The 21,417-nt window shown below is 33.5% G+C and overlaps 1 protein-coding gene across 1 annotated transcript; it reads left to right on the forward strand.

Annotated features, from left to right (window-relative positions):
* The first annotated feature begins 5,380 nt into the window (after positions 1–5,380).
* LOC124941407 (flowering time control protein FY) lies at positions 5,381–19,838 on the forward strand. The gene is made up of 18 exons (XM_047481727.1): positions 5,381–5,891; positions 6,590–6,681; positions 6,990–7,058; positions 7,240–7,344; positions 8,574–8,669; positions 8,802–8,884; positions 8,969–9,040; positions 9,596–9,693; positions 13,828–13,887; positions 13,976–14,036; positions 14,116–14,203; positions 14,304–14,367; positions 16,132–16,210; positions 16,372–16,461; positions 17,167–17,255; positions 17,914–18,317; positions 19,105–19,266; positions 19,520–19,838. The coding sequence occupies exons 1-18, from the start codon at positions 5,546–5,548 to the stop codon at positions 19,643–19,645; spliced, it is 2,184 nt and encodes a 727-aa protein (XP_047337683.1). The 5' UTR covers positions 5,381–5,545; the 3' UTR covers positions 19,646–19,838.
* Positions 19,839–21,417: the final 1,579 nt, after the last annotated feature.

Consider the following 21,417-nt stretch of genomic DNA (forward strand, 5'->3'; position numbering starts at 1 on the left):
TCAAAAACTAAAATTTTTTATTTATTTTTGAAAATTTTGATTTTGATCCAACATTATTGAGATGTATCAAACATGATTCAAATAGTTTCCAACATCATTACACTCATGTTGGGAAACTTTCTAGGCTATAATTCAACATAAATAAGCCAAGAACAACAAACCCATTTTATATTTTGAAAATTCAAATTTAGGTTTTTGTTATTTAGATTAGGGATGCAATAGGTACACATATGCCCGATACCCATGGGTACCGGATAGTCGAGTTTGAGACGGGCATGGGGAGGAATAGAAAGCACCCGGTCGGGTACGGGGTCGGGGATGGGGAGTGTGCGAAACCCAAACCCGATACCTGACTTTATTAATATTAAAAGTATATTTTTTTTTATTAAAACTTAATATGACTTTTCAAAATTTTCATCATTACAAATATCTCATAAATACATCATTTAAGTTAGTCTTATCCATACTCCACTCTTTTTTTTTGGAAAATAGTTTAGTGTTATTTCATTAAAAAAACCACAAAGAGGGAAAAAAAATACAATAGTTTAAAATTAAATCTAGACAATTTCTAGATTTGACAATGAAATAATAATTGAATTATAGACAACAACAACAATCAATTAGCGCATATAGCATTTTTACTTTGGTTCTACTTGTGACTTTCTTAAACGAAATATCATCCATACTCCACTCTTAATATCATCATAATTACACTTCACTCCATCTTTAAATTTTTTATATTACCAAGAAAATATTCTCTACATAAATCTTAATCTTCAGTTTACTTTAATACCAAAATATTACATCCTTTCATCATTTTTCATAATCAATCTTGTAACTTTTTTCAACTATCATTTTATTTTATTTTTCACTTTAGTTTATCTTCTCAACATCTATCAAATAAAAGTATATATGTAAGTAATGTTTTTATTTGTATTTTTAATATTTTGATATTACTAATTTTACAATTATTTATATTTTTTTTCAAACATTATAATCTCATAATTAGTTTTTTAATTGGGTAATTGGGTACCCGTCGGAGATCGGGTATTTGATGAATCGGGGATGGGGATAAAAGTAGAGATACATGTTGCCATAAAATAGGGTTCAAGAATGGGTACTTTACTACCTGACGGGTAGGGTACCCATTGTCATCCCTAATTTAGATCAATTGATCGGTTCTATCATATCCAAATAGTTTTTAAATGATCATAGGATCGGTTTCTATCCATAAAATACCATAAACATCAGTCATACAAGCTTATACAATTTAAAATATAAAAACTTCAAATTAAAATTGTAAATATGAATTAGAGGGTGATTGGAACCTTATCAAGGATTAAAGAACACTCCTTGATCCTTAGGGAAGCTTTTGTAATGCACAAATCTAAATTTTAAGGCTTCAAATAGATTTTTCGAAAAATCTAGAAGTTTTGAGCTTCAATGGCGTATTTTTGTAAAATCGTGATTTGAGAGGGGAAATTGGATTCTCTTTGTTTGGGAATGACTTAATGAGTCTATTTATAGCTGCCATGAGTCGGTGGAGGCTTCTGGTGGCCTGAATCGCCAAAAGGAATTAATGCCTTTTGACTATTTTTGGCTTAAGTCACCTGAATAGGGATGAATCATCTCTATTTTGATAGGTAAAATTGATCACCATCGTAGGGTGATTATTTCAGGCATTAAATGAGTTGAAATGGTGGACTAACGATTAAGTTTCAACTTGGCAAAATCAACCATGGTTCTTCATCCTTATCCACACGGCGTCGGGATGAAGAAGACGATTGGAGGTCAAAACGACATTGTTTCATGCGCGTATGGAATTCTGTCCACGTTTCGTCCGCGTCTAGGCGTTCCGTTAGTATTTTGGCTAATGGGGTTAACGTCCAATTAGTTGTTCTCCTGCGTCTTGGGAGGGCGCTACTTTCGTTACAACGGGCTACGCGGAGCACTCTAACACATTGGATGGGATTCCAGCGTCCATCCGTTGGAGGCGGTTCCTACTGTATTATTTTCGGCTACACCCGATTACAGATTTATTTTTATTTTAAAACTTTAAGGGTTTGTTTGAAATTAATTTTTTTCACCTTTTTGACTTTAATTTTGAAATTTTTAAATACACAAAATATTAAAATAAATATGACAAATATTTTACCAATTTTCTTTAAAATATTTTTTTAGGGTTAAATAAATAATTGTTTTAGATGAAATGAATACAACAGTTCATTCTAAATTATTTATTTTTGTCCCTTAATTTTTCTAAAATAAATGAGTACAACATTTATCTCAAATAGTTTTATTTTTATTATTTTGATCATTTTCCTTAATTAATCAGACTTTAATTATCCAATAATTAACCTAATTAATTGTTTTAATTAGTTTTTGGCATGAGGTTAATTATTTTGATTCTATTTATTTAAAAATAAGTCAAAACAATTATTTTAATATTATAAATTAGAGTGTAGATTTTTAGTGCTTATAATAACATTATATATAATAAAAAAATTAAATTTTTTATCTTAATTTTTCTCAATATATGATATAAATTTATTAATAAAAATAACTTTTATTTTTATTCTCTTATACATATATCTTTTTTTGGAGAGCTTCCTAGTTTCACAGGTGAATCGAAAGACCTACAAGCCTGATCCAAGAGTCTTTGGAGAGCTCCGACATTTGGTTACATCCGCTAAAATGATTCCATCTTTGAAAAAATATTTTGTGTCCATAACATGGTTATTTGTTCATCATAACCTTATTGATATTTGCTTCCGATGAAAGAGTGAGCATATATGTTGTGCCGTAAAGATCTCGCACTTCAGCTTTTCCCTCCAAGAGAAGAGCCTCTAATGCCCACTCTTGATTATTTTCAACTGAAGGGCTAAAACCTCCTTTTTTGTTCGCAAGTGACAATGAGACTCCTTACCAGATGGATGCTCGAGTGAATATGATGCGACGACCTCACATGCTGCCTAGTTTGGTGCAGTTTGATGTCTTCCATAAGGTGAGTGTGAAAAAGTTGTTATATAGAGAAATGATGAGGCGGAAGGTAGAGTCAGTGTTATACTTAATAGTTAATACCATATAATGAACCTCGGTGATAGGTGCCCACCCAAACATAGAAGTTTTTTCTGATCCTTAAAGTCGCCCATCTTTATGTATTTCATATTTGCTTTTTGAGTCCAAGAAGCTAAGAGACGAACATCAGAGATGTTGAAACGAATTGTTCTTGGTTTTCATGATCCTTTCTCGGTGCAAGAAATGGCGGCTTCGTCTTGGCCAAATAAGTTATTTATAGCTTTCCTAAGTCGATTGAGGACACAAGTGAATCAAATTTCAGATAAAAGGTCATTAATGACTTTTGTATGTTTTCGACCGTCTTCATCCAGTTAGGCAACTGATCAAGCCTATGATCATAGGTGAAATGATCTCTATGCCATGGTGACCATTTTAGTTTTTGAATCAACTTGTTTGGTGAATTATCAATGAAGATTCATCTTTGAAATATCAAAGATTACGACTGATGTTCATCATGTTCGTCGTGAGGAAGAAGACAAGCCGGGGTTGAAGCAACGTCGTTTTAGGCCAAAACATGAATGCGTGTTTGGGCGTAGTGTTCCATTGGCGTCCAACGTTCCATACGCGTTTAGGCTAACAATGTTGATCCATGCGTTAGTTGATCTGGTACTACGCGGAAGCGCTATGTTTTTGTTGTAGCGGACGACGCAATTGGCTGTTGTTCATTGGAAGAGGCCTTGGCGTTCTTTCATGGTTGTGTGGTCTGCTGCAACCGTTTATTCTATTTTCGGTTACACTAGATCACGAAGTTTTTCCAGGCTTGGAACTTGTTTGTTTGAAATTAATTATTTTTCACTCCTTTTACTTTATTTAATCTTACAGAATATACACAATTATTTTAATAAACATAAATATTTATTTTGTTTATTTATTTTTGTGTGTATTTTTGGCCTTTAAATATTTAATTTAGAATTAAAATGAATTCAATATTTATCTCAGATGATTTATTTTGATTTTATCTTAATTTTAATTAATTGAGATTAATTTAACAAATAATTATTTTAATTAATTATTTTGATTTGGTCTTAATTTTAATTATTTCAAATTTATTTATTTAAAATAATTATTAATTAGAGATATATAATTTTAGTGAATAAAGTTGTATAATAACCGAATTATTTACCTTCTTGATAAAAAATAAAATAAAAAACTAATGATTATCCACATAATTGTTGAGTTACTCAAAATCCTGTATTTGGGCATAATAAATGAATTAATAAAAATGGTTAAATATAAAATATTTCATACCAGCTTTAAAATACATAAATAATTTAACATGTTTATTTGTAAACTATTCTTTTTACATGTGAAAATATTTTTTAAAATTAATAAAATAAAAAATAAAATTAATTTTGTTTTTATTTGAAATAAAGATATGAATGAAATTAATTATTTTTTTTAAATTAAAAATGAATAAAAAATATTTTTTTAATAAATTTTTTAGAATAAGTTATTTTTTTTATTATTCGAAGTTTTTTAGGGTGTGCTTATTTAATTAAAAATAACATAATTAAATATTATTTTCCTCTACACTTATTTCTCACATTAATTAATTAATTCATTAATCATAATACTAAATTAATATTTATTTTAATATTTATTTCATTATTATATATTAATATTCTTTAAAAATAAATTTATCAAATAAATTTGGATTTTAAAATCATCACCGATCATTCTAATACCAACGTTAATCAGCTAATTAATTCATGACAAAATTGAATTATTATTCTTATCATTAAAAATATAGTTATTTGTAAACTATTATTTTTTACATGTGATAATATTTTTAAAAATTGATAAAATAAAAAATAAAATTAATTTTGTTTTATTTGAATTAAAGATATGAATGAAATAAATTATTTATTTTAAATTAATGAATGAAAAATTATTTTTTAATAAATTGTTTAGAATAAGTTAACTTTTTTTTATTATTCGGAGTTTGTTCGGTTGTGTTTATTTAATTAAAAATAATATAATTAAATATTATTTTTCTTTAAACTTATTCTTCGTATTAATTAATTAATTCATTAACCATAATATTAAAATAATATTTATTTTAAATATTTATTTCATTATTATATATTAATATTCTTTAATTTTTTTTTATCAAATAATTTCGGACTTTTCAAAATCATCACCAATCATTCTAATACCGCGCGTTAACCCGCAAATACCCGCGTTAACCCGCGAATTAATTCATGACAAAATTGAATTATTGTTATTATAAAAAAAAATGTTTTGAATTATGTAGATCAAATAATTATAATTTATGTAAAAAAAACAAGTATTACAGATATGTTTGCGTTCTTCAGTGGTATCATGAAAGCAAACCAAATTTAGAGCGGGAGAGAATAGATAAACCCTAATCTGATGCATTAGTCCATTTTCCACCGATTCTTCACTTCTAATAAAACCCTAATCAGATTATCATTGCAACCTATTCACCAATTCCCGCGACGAAGAGATGATGTACGGTGATCAGCAGCCGCCTCGACATGCACAGCCGCCGCCGATGCCCCCGCAACTTCACCCTCAGCAGCAGCCGCCGATGCCCCCGCAACTTCACCCCCAGCAGCAGCAACAGATGCCTACGCAAATGCACCCCCAGCAACCGCCGCCGCTACCACCGCAAATGCACCCTCAGCAGCAGCATATGCCACTCGGAGACTTCTCTAGAGGTCAACAGTTTCAGCCTCCACTTCCTCCATCGATGCGTCATCCGCCACCTGTTTCTTCCGCCAATGTTGGTGGTGGTCAACCGGATTATCATCATCCTCCTGGTCAGCAGATGTCTCATCCACCATTTGATGGTAATTTCATTCTATCCCATGTTTTCTTTTTGATTTAGAAAAAAAAGTTCTAAATGTGCTGTATTGTTTTGTTTTTCATTTCTAGTTATAGGTTCTTGCACTGACAAATTGCAAGACTATACTTCTTGAGTTGAATATCTCATGCTGATGAACGGTAGTGTTCTTAATTATCAATTCTTACATTGTCTACTAATTGAACTTAGACTAGATTTATTAAGGGACCTAAATGACTCTAATGATCTAAATGCACATGTCTAGAACAAATAAATCAAGGTTTATTTTGTGGATGCAATGAATAGTTAGAAGGGAATATAAGCTGAAGATGACCTAACTTAATCTTGAAGGCATAAGTACTATACTACTAAATCTGTTTTGTAATAGTAGTTCTATTGGCATTTCTAAACAACATGAAGTTTCACAACTTTATACTAATATACAATTTTGTTTTGGGAAAGGCCAGGACCTTAATTTAATAAATGCAAGACTATGCCACCTACAAAACAAGGAATCAAAATGAAAAGATACCAAACATTGCATAGTATCGCAAAAACAAAACAAAAAAATAACCTATATCAATGAAAAAGGCCAAGGAATGCACTAATGTACAATTGTTTCAGCAATTTTGTTTTAATAAAAAACAGTTTACAGGATACAAAGTCAAAACAGTGTATTTAACCTGGTTCTGCTAAATGATGCAGCTCAAAATGATAGTTTTAATGCAAAAAGGATGAGAAAGATTGGACAAAGAAGATCTGTTGATTACACCAGCACTGTTGTGAAGTATATTCAGGTAATTTGTGCAACCTAACTCATTGTACATTGTTGTATGCGTGATTCCCTTTAGTAATGCAATAGTGTTTATCCACATGTCTTAGGAGATTTACTATTGTTGCTATGTTTTGTTCACAATTCTCCCTTATTCCAGCTCTCTATGCCCTTATTCTGAAAGTTCTTTGTCTCTATCTGTTTGTTTGCTCGGAAAGTCCGGTTAACATTTGGCTTTTTGAACACTTTAACTTCTAGATTCTTAATTTCATATTGGTTTTGTTGGAATTTGTGAAACTTGTAGTCTTGATTGGTGATTTGATTCCTCTGTAGGCTCGTATGTGGCAGCGTGATTCAAGGGATAGACCATTTGTGCAGGCCACCCAAGCTGCAGCCATTGATGTTAGTGAACATAAATCATACTCCTTTTGAAATTCCTATTGTCAATACATGTATTGATCTTTTGATATTTTGAACTTGGATTGGGTTGGTATCCTAATATTTTTGGTTCATTTAGCTACGATAAGGAGTTACAGTAACCATTTCTCTGATAGTCATCTTCGTTAATTTTTGTCTTTTGCAGATGTTACCAACAGCTGCTTATGAAGACAATGCATCCAGTGGTTTTGCTGCTAAGTTTGTTCACACTTCTTTGAACAAAAACCGATGTTCAATTAATCGTGTTGTGGTGTGTCTTAATTAACTCTTTTTAACTTTTTGTTGGTATTGAAGTTACTTGTTCTTTGAATATTATCTGGTTACTTTGTCCTTTGTGCCCCAATTTTTTGGCAATACAAATATATATTTATCTCTTTATGTGTTATAAAACGTCGTTTAAGCACAACGACAAAAATATAAACAAAACGCAATCAAAACCCTCCCACAACCAAATCTAACCCCCCCCCCCCCCCCCCCCCCCACACACACACACCCCTCACACCCAAACACAAACCAATTCAATTAAAATTAACAATACTCAATTCTCTAAAGCAAACAACTCAAACACAAGAATGTACAAAAACTCCAAACCATTGATAGAATTTTGATCCCATGTGAACTATTATCCCCAAATTTAATTCAATTATTTCAGTCATGTCATATTTCCTCATCCGTCACAATTGAATTACTTTCAAGTGAAATGCTTTCTTACAATGCTTAAAAATCAGCAATACACCAATCCCATGGACTCTTTGGTCAACCTTATTGCTAAATATTGAGTAGAAATGACCAATCAAAGTTATTTATTTTGAAAAAGGTCAACTTTTCATTAGAAAAAAATGCAAGATGTGTAGTTATGGTATTGTTTCACACAGTAGTTATGAGAAATTAATGCTAATACTTTCTCTCTTATTCCATCTACTTTTGTCCATGGTTTTTCAGTTTCAAGTGTTGGAACATGATGGTTTTTCATTGATGTCTCGTGGATTTGATGCCTACATATAGGTTACATAGAGATAAACCAATTGAAATTCATGAAAAGGTTAATAAATCCTGGAATTATAGGGATTCCTGTTTCCTCCAATAGTATAGCAGAAGCAACCTATAGGTCCCTCTCTAAACATCCTGTAGCTTATCCCAGCATCAAGTTCCACACTCTTATAGCACTGCTTGGGCTTGTTTGCTGTCTGATTGATCCGAAATTTTCTCAGACTTTCCCAGTAAATAGCAATACAAGAACTTGAGCCTTTAATCAAATCCGAGAATTGTAGAGAATCTTACTTTCTACTATCTTCAATCTGACTCTAGTGAATTAGTTTTGCTTCTGCTAGCCCCTTAAAATCTTCTATTGCCTGATCATTCCTGTATATTTTAAAAAATGTTCATTGCATTGCTATTTCCAAAATTTGAAAGTGTTAAAAGATGCATATGATATCTCTTTTTATGGGGTCTCCTCTAACATGAAAAATCTGTTTAAAGTGGACTCCTAGCGGAAGGAGACTTATCACAGGATCACAAAGTGGAGAGTTCACACTTTGGAATGGCCAGTCATTCAACTTTGAAATGATTCTGCAGGTATCTAATTCTTAATTCAAAGTCAAATTAGAACTCTTAATACAATCATTAAATGCAGATATGTTGATTCTGCAAATATGTTATCTATTTTTCTTTTGTATCAGTAAATACAATCATTGTTATATATTACAGGCCCATGATCAAGCAATTAGGTCTATGGTATGGAGTTACAATGAGAATTGGATGGTGACTGGAGATGATGGTGGGGCAATAAAGTAAGTGTTTTTGGAGACTCTATTATTTTGCTTGATTCTGTGAAATCATTGTTTTGTTCCTTATTTTTGAGTGAATAATTACAGGTACTGGCAGAACAACATGAATAATGTCAAGGTCCATAAATCTGCTCATAAAGAATCAGTCCGTGACGTAAGGTATTCTTATTGGGTGCTGTTGTGCTCGTAATAAGACAGATGTACTTAATTTGTATTTGTATCATATATAAAAGTGTGTTAATGGGTCATCCATTTCCTAAATCCCTAAAATACCATTTATGAAATCATCACTATGATAATTCTAATCTTAAAATGATCATACAATGTTTTTGTATTAATATTAAATATCTTTACATAGACTTCTAATCTACGGTAGCGTAAGGGTATATACTAGCAAGTAGGGGATAAAGGCAGTTCTGGTGACTGGTGAGTATTTAAGTCTAGCTTTATAGTTGGTAGGGTGTGGGTGGAATGTGTAATCGCTATCCTATCTTTCTCTAGGTCTCTCCTCCTCTAATCCCCTTCTATAGTGTTATAAAATTATTTTCCATTTCTGTCAATATATATGATTAAATTGTCAATCTTGATGACAAATAATTTATTTATATACTTTAGTAGTGTATTTTTAAATTACTTCTTTAATTATGTAACTTAAAGCTAGTGACATGTGCTATGCTTGTATTCTTCACTAGTCTCATAAAAGATTGTTTACAGCTTCTGTAGGACTGATCTAAAATTCTGTTCCTGCTCTGATGACACTACAGTCAAAGTTTGGGACTTTGCTCGATGCCAAGAAGACCGCACTTTAACTGGTAATGTTACAATTTTCTCTTGTTGATTGACAACTGTATCTCTTACATGAATGACTTTTTCCATTGGCGTGAGGTAAAACATTTCATATGATGTTCACATATTTGGAGATAAGATTGCCTTAACGTCTTTTTTTGGAATGTTAGATTGCCCTAACATCTTATTTTTACCCAATTTATATAGAAGTTTCATGAAAGTTGTGAAGGAAAAAATGGTCATTTGATACAGAAAGTATACAAAATTGGCATCTTTAGCACATATTTAGTGACATTAAAATGATGAATTTTATATCATATGAAATGAGATATAGAGTATTTAACTTATCTGGCTCAACTCAACAGCTCCACAACTTATTGGGTCAACTATAGTCTTTTTTAGTTTTTTGAAAAATGTCGACTTTCATTAGATGAAAGGAGCGCAAGAAGTGTTCAATAGTAATACAAATGGGGAGGTAAAAAAAGAAAACAGAAAACATAATAAAGCAAAAGACTAAACTAGGGACTAGATGCCGATAAGGTCAAACAATTTCCATCCGGTACAAAAACCCTATTCTGAATAGAGGCAAACAGTTGGAGCATAAATCGTTTTATTCTTTCGGTGCCATAACTCCTCTCTTGGAAGGTTCTTCTGTTCCTTTCTTTCTAGATTGTCCACCACCAGATGAGGGGGATGGACTTCCAGTCGTCCGCAATATTATTGCTCTTTCCCCATTTGATCCATTTCTCCCAAAAGTCAGAGGCACATCCCAATGAATGTTGAGCAAGCTCTGCAAGAGGGCTCACATGTCTCTTGCAAGAACACATTGGAGAAGGATGTGATCGATGGTTTCCTCACTCTTCTCGCAAATACAACACCTACTAGTCAGGTACATCCCTTTCTTTTGAAGCTTAATAGTAGTGAGGACCCCCATGAAGTGCTTCCCAAGAAAAATGAGATATCCTAGTATGGGTTTTAGTTTTCCACACTTTCCAAGGAAAATGAGTTGGGCCCTGAAAGAGTTGCATGATAGATGGTGCTAGCCTTGATCAGGAGATTCGATTCATTCTGTATAAACTTGTCATCCGTCTCTAAATGAATGCAAACATGTGCAAATGAGTCAATAAGTCTAGATAGTCTTCCCTCTTCTTCATGTGAGAGTCTGCGTTGAAAGGGGATCTTCCAATTAAGAATTCCAGAGATGAGTATGAAGAAGTTCGCCACTCTAGCTTTTTTTTTTTGTCGGTGAGCTCAAAGAGATCCTTAAAAGAAACAACCTATTTTCCTGTTGGGAGTAAAGGGTTGTTCCAAAAGTTGACTTGTTTACCGTTACCCACTAAGAAGGTTAAAAGGGGATGGCGTCCCCACAGACTTTTTTCCCGGTATGATCTCCCTGAAAGAGGCATCCACTCATGGTTGCGAAGGCCGTACATGGAAATCAGTGCGTTCTTCCAAAAACTGTCACTTTCGTTGGTGAACCTCCACCACCATTTTCATTGGAGGGATGTATTGAAGAGAGTCTTTTATTCCAAGCCCGCCCTCGGAGATGGACAACTTCACAGTGTCCCATCTGACTATGTGAGAAGCCTTCGAATCACCCCAAAGAAAGTTTTTCATAATAGATTTCATTCTATAAGCCACTAATATAGGGATGGAAAAAGTGACATCATATAGGTGGAGACGGTAGCGAGAGAGTTCTTGATGAGAAACCAATCTGCCACCTTAGACTGAAATTTGCTCTTCCTATAGCTAACCTAGTTTTCATCTTTTCAATAACGGGATTCCAGATGTCATTGCAACTTGGTTTGGCTCCAAGAGGGAAGCCAATATATTTTGAGGGAAGGGAGCCGATTTTAAAGTCGAGGATACCGGACAATGCTTGAGTGTTCGGAACGTCGTCAATGTAAAAGAGCTCAGACTTGTCCCTATAAATCTTGAGTCCGAGCCAGCTTAAAAAATAATCAAAATCTTTCTAAGTGCGATAAGATTATCTGCACTAGGTTCCACAAGGCAAAGAGTGTCATCAGAAAAAAAGAGGTGAGATAAATAGTTAGGTCTTCTCGAAGTCCTAAGTTTAGACCCATGAAAAGCCCCGCACTACTTGCCTTCTAAAAAAGTTTGGAAATGGCTTCCATAACAACATTGAACAAAAGTGGGAAAGTGGATCACCCTCGAGCTTTGGAAGAAGCCGCAGACTTCACCGTTGATGATAACGGAGAACCTTGCCTCAGAGATGCAAGTCTTGATCCAACTCCTCCATTTCGCTCTGAAACCCATCTTGCCAAGGATAAGCAGAAGAACATCCCAGTTAATGTGATTAAAAACTTTCTCAATATCCAGTTTGCAGATGCATCCCCTCCCCTTCCTGGAGTGAATAAAATCTCGATGCAATCGTTGGCAATGAGGGCTGCGTCTATAATCTTTTTGTCTTGTACGAAAGCCATTTGGTTGGGAGAGATAAGATGTGTCAGGGTAACCTTAAATTTATTCGCAAAAGATTTTGCCAGAATTTTGTAGAAGCTAGACTAAGAGGTTGATAGGCCTGAAGTGCTTGAGCATCCTTGCCCCTTGAATCTTCTTAACCAGGACAATAAAACTGGAATTCCAACTCTTCTCAAAGGAGACTGTTGTGTGAAAGTGCCTAAAGGAATCGATAAAGTCATTTTTAAAGCAGAAGAATTCTGTAATGAATGCAGTTGTGTATCTGTCGTCCCCGGTGCCTTATCTCCATCGCAGCTAGCGACGACCTCCCAAATTTCCTCAACAGTAAAGTCTTTTTCAATAGAATTCCCTCCAAGAATTGGTCTGTCCCTATACTGTTCCGTAAGGTCTTGGTAGAAATTGAGAATATAGTCCTTAATGGCGACTGTGTCAACAATCTCATCCTCATTGACCTTGATGATAGAGATCTAGTTAGTCTTCTTACGGAAGTTTGCAAAATTATGGAAAAATTGGGTGTTAGAGTCCCCTCCTTGAGCCAAAGACAACTAGATCTTTTTCTAGCTTTGTATCCTTCCCACTTATATAGAAAATCGAGTCTTTCCATCATATTGTTCCTACTAGAACCTCTATGTAAGAGTACGGTCCTCTACCAACCTGTCAATAAAGTCAATATCATTTGAAACATTAGCAATATTAGAACGGAGGGAACAAAAGTTGACTTTCCTCCTTTCATTGATAAATTATTTAAGATTTTTAAACTTGTGCGAAAGGATATAAGATGGTCTGGTCTCCTCACAACTTCTTGTTGAGCATCTCACCACTTCTCTGCTTCCAGCACGAAGTTGTGATCAAAGATGAGCGTTTTCAAATCTGAATGGTGGTTTGGGTTGGATGGAAAGGCCACAAGTAAGGATAATAGGCTTATGATCAGAGACGCCTACATACATGTTCTGACGCACTGATTCTTTGGGAGGTAAAGCCTCTCCCAATTAGAGTTGTAAAGGAGTATGTCAATAAGGGACATGCTTCCGTTGTTACTGTCACTCCTACGAGTAAATTTAGCTCATTCCAGAATGAAGTTAACAATTTCATACCCCACCAGAGTAGCCCGGTGGAAAGGGTCGACCTAAGAGACCAAAAGGTCACGGGTTCGATTCCCACCGGAAACGCTTTGAATGGAAGTGGAGAACCATGGCGGTGGGGTATCATGCTAGTTCTCCTTAATTCAAAAAAAGTTAACAATTTCATATGAAATTGAGTTGATACCATTGTTTCATATGCAAGTTAACAATTTCATATGAAGTTTATACCGAGTGAATTTAGCTCATTCGTGATTGATCGTTAACAATTTCATGTGAAGTTGAGTTGATACCATTGTTTCATTGTCTTAAAATACTCGAATAATGTAAGAATCTAGAACCCTATACGGTCTCAACAAAAGGGAATATACTGGCTGACTATCCTTCTTTTGCACCATGATATAAAGTGCAAGTATGGGCTAAGTTTTTCCAGTTCCTTCCTTCTATATAGTATCTGTTTAGTCTCGGTATAATGATTTCACTTTTAACAATTTTTGAGTTTTATGAATTTTATTTGCTGTTTGATATTCTTGTTCTGAGATCTTCTAAGATCATCCATAAATTGGCAATGCATCTACAATGCTGGTATCTTACATGTGCTTGCTATTTAAGAATTCTTTCTGGTTGAAACTCATGCAGGTCATGGATGGGATGTGAAGAGTGTTGCTTGGCATCCAACTAAGTCTTTACTAGTTTCTGGTATTAAGTCTTACATTTTTTCCTTTTTTTTAATAATTTCAATACTTGTCAGCAAAATGTTTACAACTTACTAATTTTATCTTCTTAGGTGGAAAGGACAACCTTGTGAAACTCTGGGATGCAAAGTCGGGGAAAGATCTCGCTTCATTGTTAGCACTGAAACTTTATCTGCCCCATTCTCAATAGCTTCTGCTTGTTAACACATTGAATTGTTTTCATTATTTACAGTCATGGGCACAAAAACACCGTTCTCTGTGTAAAATGGAATGAAAATGGAAATTGGGTTCTTGCTGCTTCGAAGGATCATATAATCAAGGTGCAGAACAGCACCCTATTTAATGACTATTTTGCCCATTTGCGGTATTCTCTTAGGATGATTGTTGTTTTGTATTTAATCTCAGCACCTATGATTTCAGTTGTATGACATAAGAGCTATGAAAGAGCTTGAATCATTCCGTGGGCATAAAAAGGATGTCACTGGTAAGTAGGAATTCTTCCCTTCAAACAGTATGTTTCTTTTAAATGGATGTTGAAGTTTGTGATGGATAACAGTTGGTGTGATAGAAAGTATTGTAAGCTTAGATTGAAATGGTGATAGGAATTCTTCCCTTAACAGCGTGTTTCTTTTAAACGGATGTTGAAGTTTGTGATGGATAACAGTTGATGTGATAGAAAGTATTGTAAGCTTATGAAAAAATAATTTGGAATTTGGCTAATCCCAATCCTCGGGGAGACCCTGCTCACTCCCATGTTGAGACATTTTCTTTAAAGAGTTTAATAGATGTGTAACATTTTTTCGTACCCGGCATTTTTCATTTCTCTTATCATGTTTTATCTCTCGTCTTGAATCTTTAGAGAAGATAGAAGAGTGAAAGAAATATTTTAGGCTTAGAGAAGTCTTAACCTAATTCATTTTTAGGAGATTTAAATGTCGAAAGGTAACGTCTAATTCAGCTTTTAAAGTTGCCACTTAGTTTTAATTTTAACCCTAAACTAAGAAAAGGAAGAGATTCTGGATAAGTGTTTGCTTACGACAAGTGAATGACTTCGACTACTTAGTTCATCTACGTGTGCACCCTAATCGCCCGTCCTAAGACGGTCTCTACTAATGAAGTATAATTTGGCACAAAACTTGTAATCCATTTACCTTGTGATTAAGTTTTATGGGCACTTTATATTTTGTATTTTTTAGTGATTTTATATTATGAAAATAAGAGACCGGAAAGAAGAGGAAAACGAAAATAAGTATTCCCTGCGCCTCGATCTCTAATAAGTCTGCCTACTTACCCCTGTTTTGGGATTAAGGGACAGTAGTTTGGTGGAGTGGTTAGGACACTCCTTTTCGAGCTATCGAGTCCTTTGACTATCTGATCGGCAGGAGTTGCCTCTTCCAAGTTGATTCCAACCCTCTTTGCAGTTTCTAGTGGACACACATTAGAGCCGAGCCATTGTCCATGAGTGTTCAAGGGACACACTTTCTTTCTATGTCAACCCTTTCATGTAATGCTCTGGCGTGGCTGAAGCTGTCTTCCATCAGGTCTTCATCCCCGAAGGTGATGGAGACTCTTGACTTCCATGCGGTCACAACTGACCAATTTTTCAGGGGTTCCATCTTGTGACAATGCTCTAAAGATGTCATCAATAGGTTCCATAGTGACAGGTTACCCGACAACTAAGGGGCTTGGAGCGGGATTTTGAGGTGGAGGATTAATCCTCTGAGCAATGATAGTAAGGAGTTCAAGAATGTGATGGTTCATTAGGGACAGGTGCCAAATCCAAACACTTTTCCAGAATCTCATCATTTTAGTAGTTCAAGGCTAAACTTAAAATTATGTGGGACTCTTAAAGTGAATTCGGTTAACACTTCTCTAGGCTTAAAATATTTTTTTTCACTCTTCTATCTACTATCTTCTCTAGGATTCAAGACGTGAGAGGAAACATGATAAGAGGGATAAAAATCGCATAGAGTATAAAAAACGTTATAAGATGCAATACATAGATGTTGCTGCTTTGAATTGCGGTTTATTTAATGAAAAATATTAGTATGCGAAGGAATACTGCATCCTGAGCTGTAAGATGATGATTTCTTTTGTGGATTATTTGGATCTTGTTTCTTGTTTATACATTTGGATTTAGTATGAATATCTTATCCTAAGTGATAAAAGGTAATATTTCATTAACTTGTTTATTGTATTTTCTTCTAATTTAATTAACTATGTTACATGTTTTCTCCTAATTTTTTAGCATTGGCTTGGCATCCATCTCATGAAGAATATTTTGTTAGTGGCAGCTTTGATGGTTCCATATTTCACTGGCTTGTGGGGTAAGTTCTTTGTATTCCTGATCTAGTCTCTTTTATACCAATCATACTTAAAAAAAAAACAGAATTGATACCCATCAAACTGATAAGAAATTAATATGTGCATTTTTTGCAATTTGTAATACTTGTTAAGTTTATTTATTGACGCCTAGTTATATTTGTAGGGAGGAAGACCCTCAAATGGAATGTGCTGGTGCACACGATAACAGTGTTTGGGATCTTGCATGGCATCCTATGGGATATTTACTTTGCAGGTGAAACTTTGCGACATGATTTGCGTTATTATATGTGGGAACAGTTTCTTTCTCATTGGCTAATGACCTGGCTGGAAATAGAGAATTTTTTTATTTCACTTTTATTCTTTACTTGGCTGATCGTGCTTCCCTTGGTTCAAAACGTTGCATTGAATGTTGATCTGCAAGTTTCTACTTGAAGCCCCATGACAATCTTTTAGCATTATGAAAATGATTGCAGAACTTATCCATAACATGCCAAACAATTTGTTGGAACTCAAGTAGTAAGAGGCCTGAACTAAGAGGTTGAGGTCCCAGATTCGATTGTCACTATGAATACCTATAAATCGAAGTGATGGACAACCCTTCATGGATGATATGAAATTTTCTCTTCTGATCTCATCCTTTCATGCATGAGAGTGGAGAAACAAGTTGGTTGTAAAATGATCAATTGTCTTGGAAAATTGTGGGGTTATTTATTTACATGTGTTACCAGGGGAAATGAGTAGGACTAACTCCCTCCGGACAGTGATGATTAGTGGCGGTTACGAATAAAATAGTATAAATAAATTAGAAGTGGTTACTAACCGCTACTCCAACTATAGGACTTTCTTTTCGTAACAGTTTGTTAGCTTCTATATAACTAGGACTCTTAAAAATTAGATAGACTTCTATTGTGCATTCTATTTTAGTTTTAATATTAAACTTATTTTGCTTGTGATACAGTGGTAGCAATGACCATACAACAAAGTTCTGGAGCAGAAATAGACCAGGTGATCCTGCTCGTGATAAGTTCAGCCCAAATCAGAACCAAGGTTCTCGTCTATACATCTTTCAATTATTTTTCTCATATTAACTCACTAGGGTAACTCAAGTGGAAAGAGTCTTGTCTAAAAAACTAAATGTTTCAGGTTCAATTTCTACTAAGAACACCATGACTGAAGTGAGAGGTCATGGTTATGGGGTCGTATGTCAGTTTTCTTAAAAAAAATCCTAATTCTTTTAAAAGTGACAACAAAGCAGCTAAGTCACCCACCCAGGACAGCTCAGCTAAATTTAAACAATGAGAATAGTAAATAATAACAATAACAAATTTTAATTTATTAGCCAATAAATAATAAAAAAGAATAATTTGAACCAAAAATACATGTATATTTAAATAATAAATATAAATAATAGTTTATTTATACAAATTCTATTGTATAGTTCAAGTGGAAGAGTCTTGCCTAAGAGACCACTCAGGTTCAATTCCTACTAAGATCTCCCTGATTTAAGTAGAGGGTCGTTCTAGCTTCCTTCTGTCTAAAAAAAGAAAGTGATTGTTCTCTTATTTTATTCTGTCTCAAAATGAAGTTTTTTTTCATTTGCCGTGAGAAGTCTCAAACTCCACATCGTTAATCTGTTAATCCTATGTCCTTTATTTTATAATCTTGAAGATTTGATTCATATAGTCTGTTGCTTTGTCTTCACCAGGTTATGGGGAACAACAGAATATGGGCAGAATGATAGGCGGTTATCCTTCAAATGAACCTCCAACTCCTACTGGTCCTTTTGGCCCAGGGCTTTCAAATATTCCAGGTGTTGGACTTGCGATGCCTTTGTCCATTGATTCATCGGGTCAAGGAGAGCAAAAGACGCCCATGTCCTTGTCAATGCCTACAGGAGGACCTCCTCCTCTTCCACCTGGTCCTCATCCTTCTGTTCTTAATACAAATCCCCAACAAATTTATCAACAAATGCCACCACCAAATATGCAACAATTTCAATCATCACCTCAGATGCCTATGATGTCGCATCCTCATTTTCAACGTCCATCTCACCAACTTCCGCCACATGGCATGCCTGCTTCGCTTCCTATGCCAGCACCCGGTCTTATGGTAATCATTTTTATTCACTTTCGTTAATTCCCAACACGATATAGGTGATTTGATCAGAGAAATGAGAATTAGTGCAATATGAGGAACTTGATTTTTGTTCTTTTCACTTTATTCCTCTTCAAGCGTATTGCTTGGGTTAGGTAAAATAGAGGGAAATAACGAAACGAGTGAGAGTAAGAAAGTAACTCAAGAATTGGCGATGAGAAGAGTGAGAATTTCCAAATTGTAACTCTACTATTTTCATGCATAGTATCCTAATCATCTATTTATACACATTATTAATCAAGGATACCAAATCTTGATTTTTGTTTTTTTAATATAATTAACAACAGAACATGTTACACAACGACACTAAACTTAAGGGACTACTTCGTATATTCCATCTTGAAGAATTATTTCCCTCTATTATACCTAACCCTAAGACATGTTACACAATGACACTAAAACTTAATACAACGACCCTATTTGGAATCACTTTTGGTTTTGAATTGGGATACAAACATGTCCAAAAAATCACCTATAAAATTCTTGATACAAATTCAGATTCCTTTGGGTACACAAGGTGTATCTAGCTAGATACACTGGACATTAAGTCAACTTCAAACGACTCTCACCGATAACACCTTTTTTAGGCATATCTGAGTACGAATATGTTTCAAACTAAGTTCGGATTGTTTCTAAACATGATCCACACCTTAATGAGAAATCTCTGAAATTTATAGTTTATAATTATACCACACATTATAGAGAAACCTTTTAACATTTTTTTAAATGTTTTCATATGCAGGGAATGCAAGGTAATGCAAACCAGATGAATCAACCAATGCCACAGGGACCTTTCATGGGCATGAATCCCATGCATGGCGGATCTCCAATGTATCCTGGAAATCCATTTGGTCGGCCACAAGGTGGTCAGATGCCACCGATGCCTGGACACAATCCCTATCAGGTGAACTCTTTTTAGACTTTAACCAATCGTCAAAGTCAATATATAAACATGTTTGATTCTCATTAAAAATTAGATTGAAGATTAAAGGCCTCTTAGTAACTGCATATATGGTTGCTTCAATCAAGAAAAGGGGATATGCAATCGAAATTATTGGAATTTAATTCTCTTGTAATTGTCGTCGCAAAATGAAAGGCCCTCGAGTTTCATAAATTTTTATTATATTAAAAAAGTTTACCCTTTTCTTTGTTTTTAGGGTGGAAATCAAAGTCAGGCTGGCATGGGACAATTACCATCTAATTTTGGTCATCCATCTGGAATGCAACCTCCTCCTCCTCTACCACCAGGTCCACCACCATCACATGGTCAAAAAAACCAGTGATCTTACATAAAAACTCATTTAGCACAATTATGTTTTCAATTATAACTTGAATTGAAGAACAATTACATCATTTTGTTGTTTTTTTTTTTTGTGGGAGGGCTTTGTGTATTGGCTTGTAGACCTTTTTTGGCCCTCAGTTGAGAAAAACATCAATCAGATTATATAGGGATTTATTTATTTAGATATAAGTTCAGGGAACTCTCTTCTTCTCTTTATAACTCTCTTTCAATGTTAGATTTATGCTTTCTTATTTACTTATTTCCATTGCTGAAACTATTATGTCATTTTCAAGCACAATTCTCTCTTTTTGGAAGTCATTAGCTTTCTTGGTAACTTTGTTTTTTTACCTTATTACAAATCATCTCCACACTAGTGTCAAATAGTTTCTGTTATATGGGGTGATATATGACCCTTTTTTATAAGGTTAATGTTGTGGACTGATATATGGGGGTGATATATGACCCTTTTTTATAAGGTTAATGTTGTGGACTGATATATGGGGGTGATATATGACCCTTTTTTATAAGGTTAATGTTGTGGACTGATATATGGGGGCGATATATGACCCTTTTTTATAAGGTTAATGTTGTGGACTAGTCGGTCGAAATTTAAAATCTTTATTTGATGGGGTTTCTTCTTGTACCTATGAATTTCATTTAACCTAGAAATGATATATTGACTTATTTGCGTAAGGACGCTTAAGTTGAAAAATTAAAGATCACGGGTTTGATTTTCCCTTAAAACGTTTTAAATTTAATTTAAATTTAAATGAAAATTATGGAGGTTTGATAATACTAGTTTTTAACAATTAAAAATAAAAATTAAAAAATATATATACTTAAACAAAAGTATATTTATAAAATTAGTTATATTAATTTATTTATAAATTTAAATTTACTTTTAATTAAATGTAAAATCATATAAAATAATAAAATCAAAATTAATTATAAATTCGTAAAATTTTCTTTAGTAAAAATTTGCTTAATTTAAAACAAATAAGATTAATTCCAGATTTTAAAGAATGACTTGTTTGTTTATAACAAACCAAAGCAATGAGATTATCGAACGAGGGACAATTATATTTATTAGAAGTTATATTGGTCTATGGGATACCACCGACTATAGATTGAACCGAGCTGAGTATTAACAACTTCTTTCTTAATAAATTTATTTATGTTCTATCTCAATAATTGTTTTAGCTTTCTTACTTATTTTAATGGGTTAATTATAAAATAAATATTAAGATATAAGAAACTATTTAAAATTAATGTTATACTAAAATTAATCTTTACATTCAAAAATATTTTATTTCTTAAGAGATAGCAATGACCTAAAAAATAAGTAGTGTGCCTTCTAAATTGTAATGAAAAAAAGTTTTTTTTCATTAATTTAGCTAGTATAACCATCCTTTAAATAAGAGCATTTTCAGTTGAACCTGAAATTTTTACACTTTTTATATAATAATTTTAGTTAAACACCCTATTAAACGTATTTACCTAGTATCTAAACATTAAAAAATACTTTTAAATATTCCTATCTCATCCAACTATAAAATCACATTCAAATATTCATAACAAACAGATTAAAAAAATAAAATACTCTTCAAACCATGAATTTTTTTTATCATGAATTTGGTTCGTATATTCCTAAGTACAGATCAAATTGAAATTATTATCCCAATCATAGATCATCTGACATCTTTATTAAAATAAATAACTTATACTAAAATCAAAAGGAATTGAATTAGCTTATGTAAGAAAATATATCTACTT

Source organism: Impatiens glandulifera, chromosome 6 (genome assembly GCF_907164915.1).
Source record: "Impatiens glandulifera chromosome 6, dImpGla2.1, whole genome shotgun sequence".
Lineage (NCBI taxonomy): Eukaryota > Viridiplantae > Streptophyta > Magnoliopsida > Ericales > Balsaminaceae > Impatiens > Impatiens glandulifera.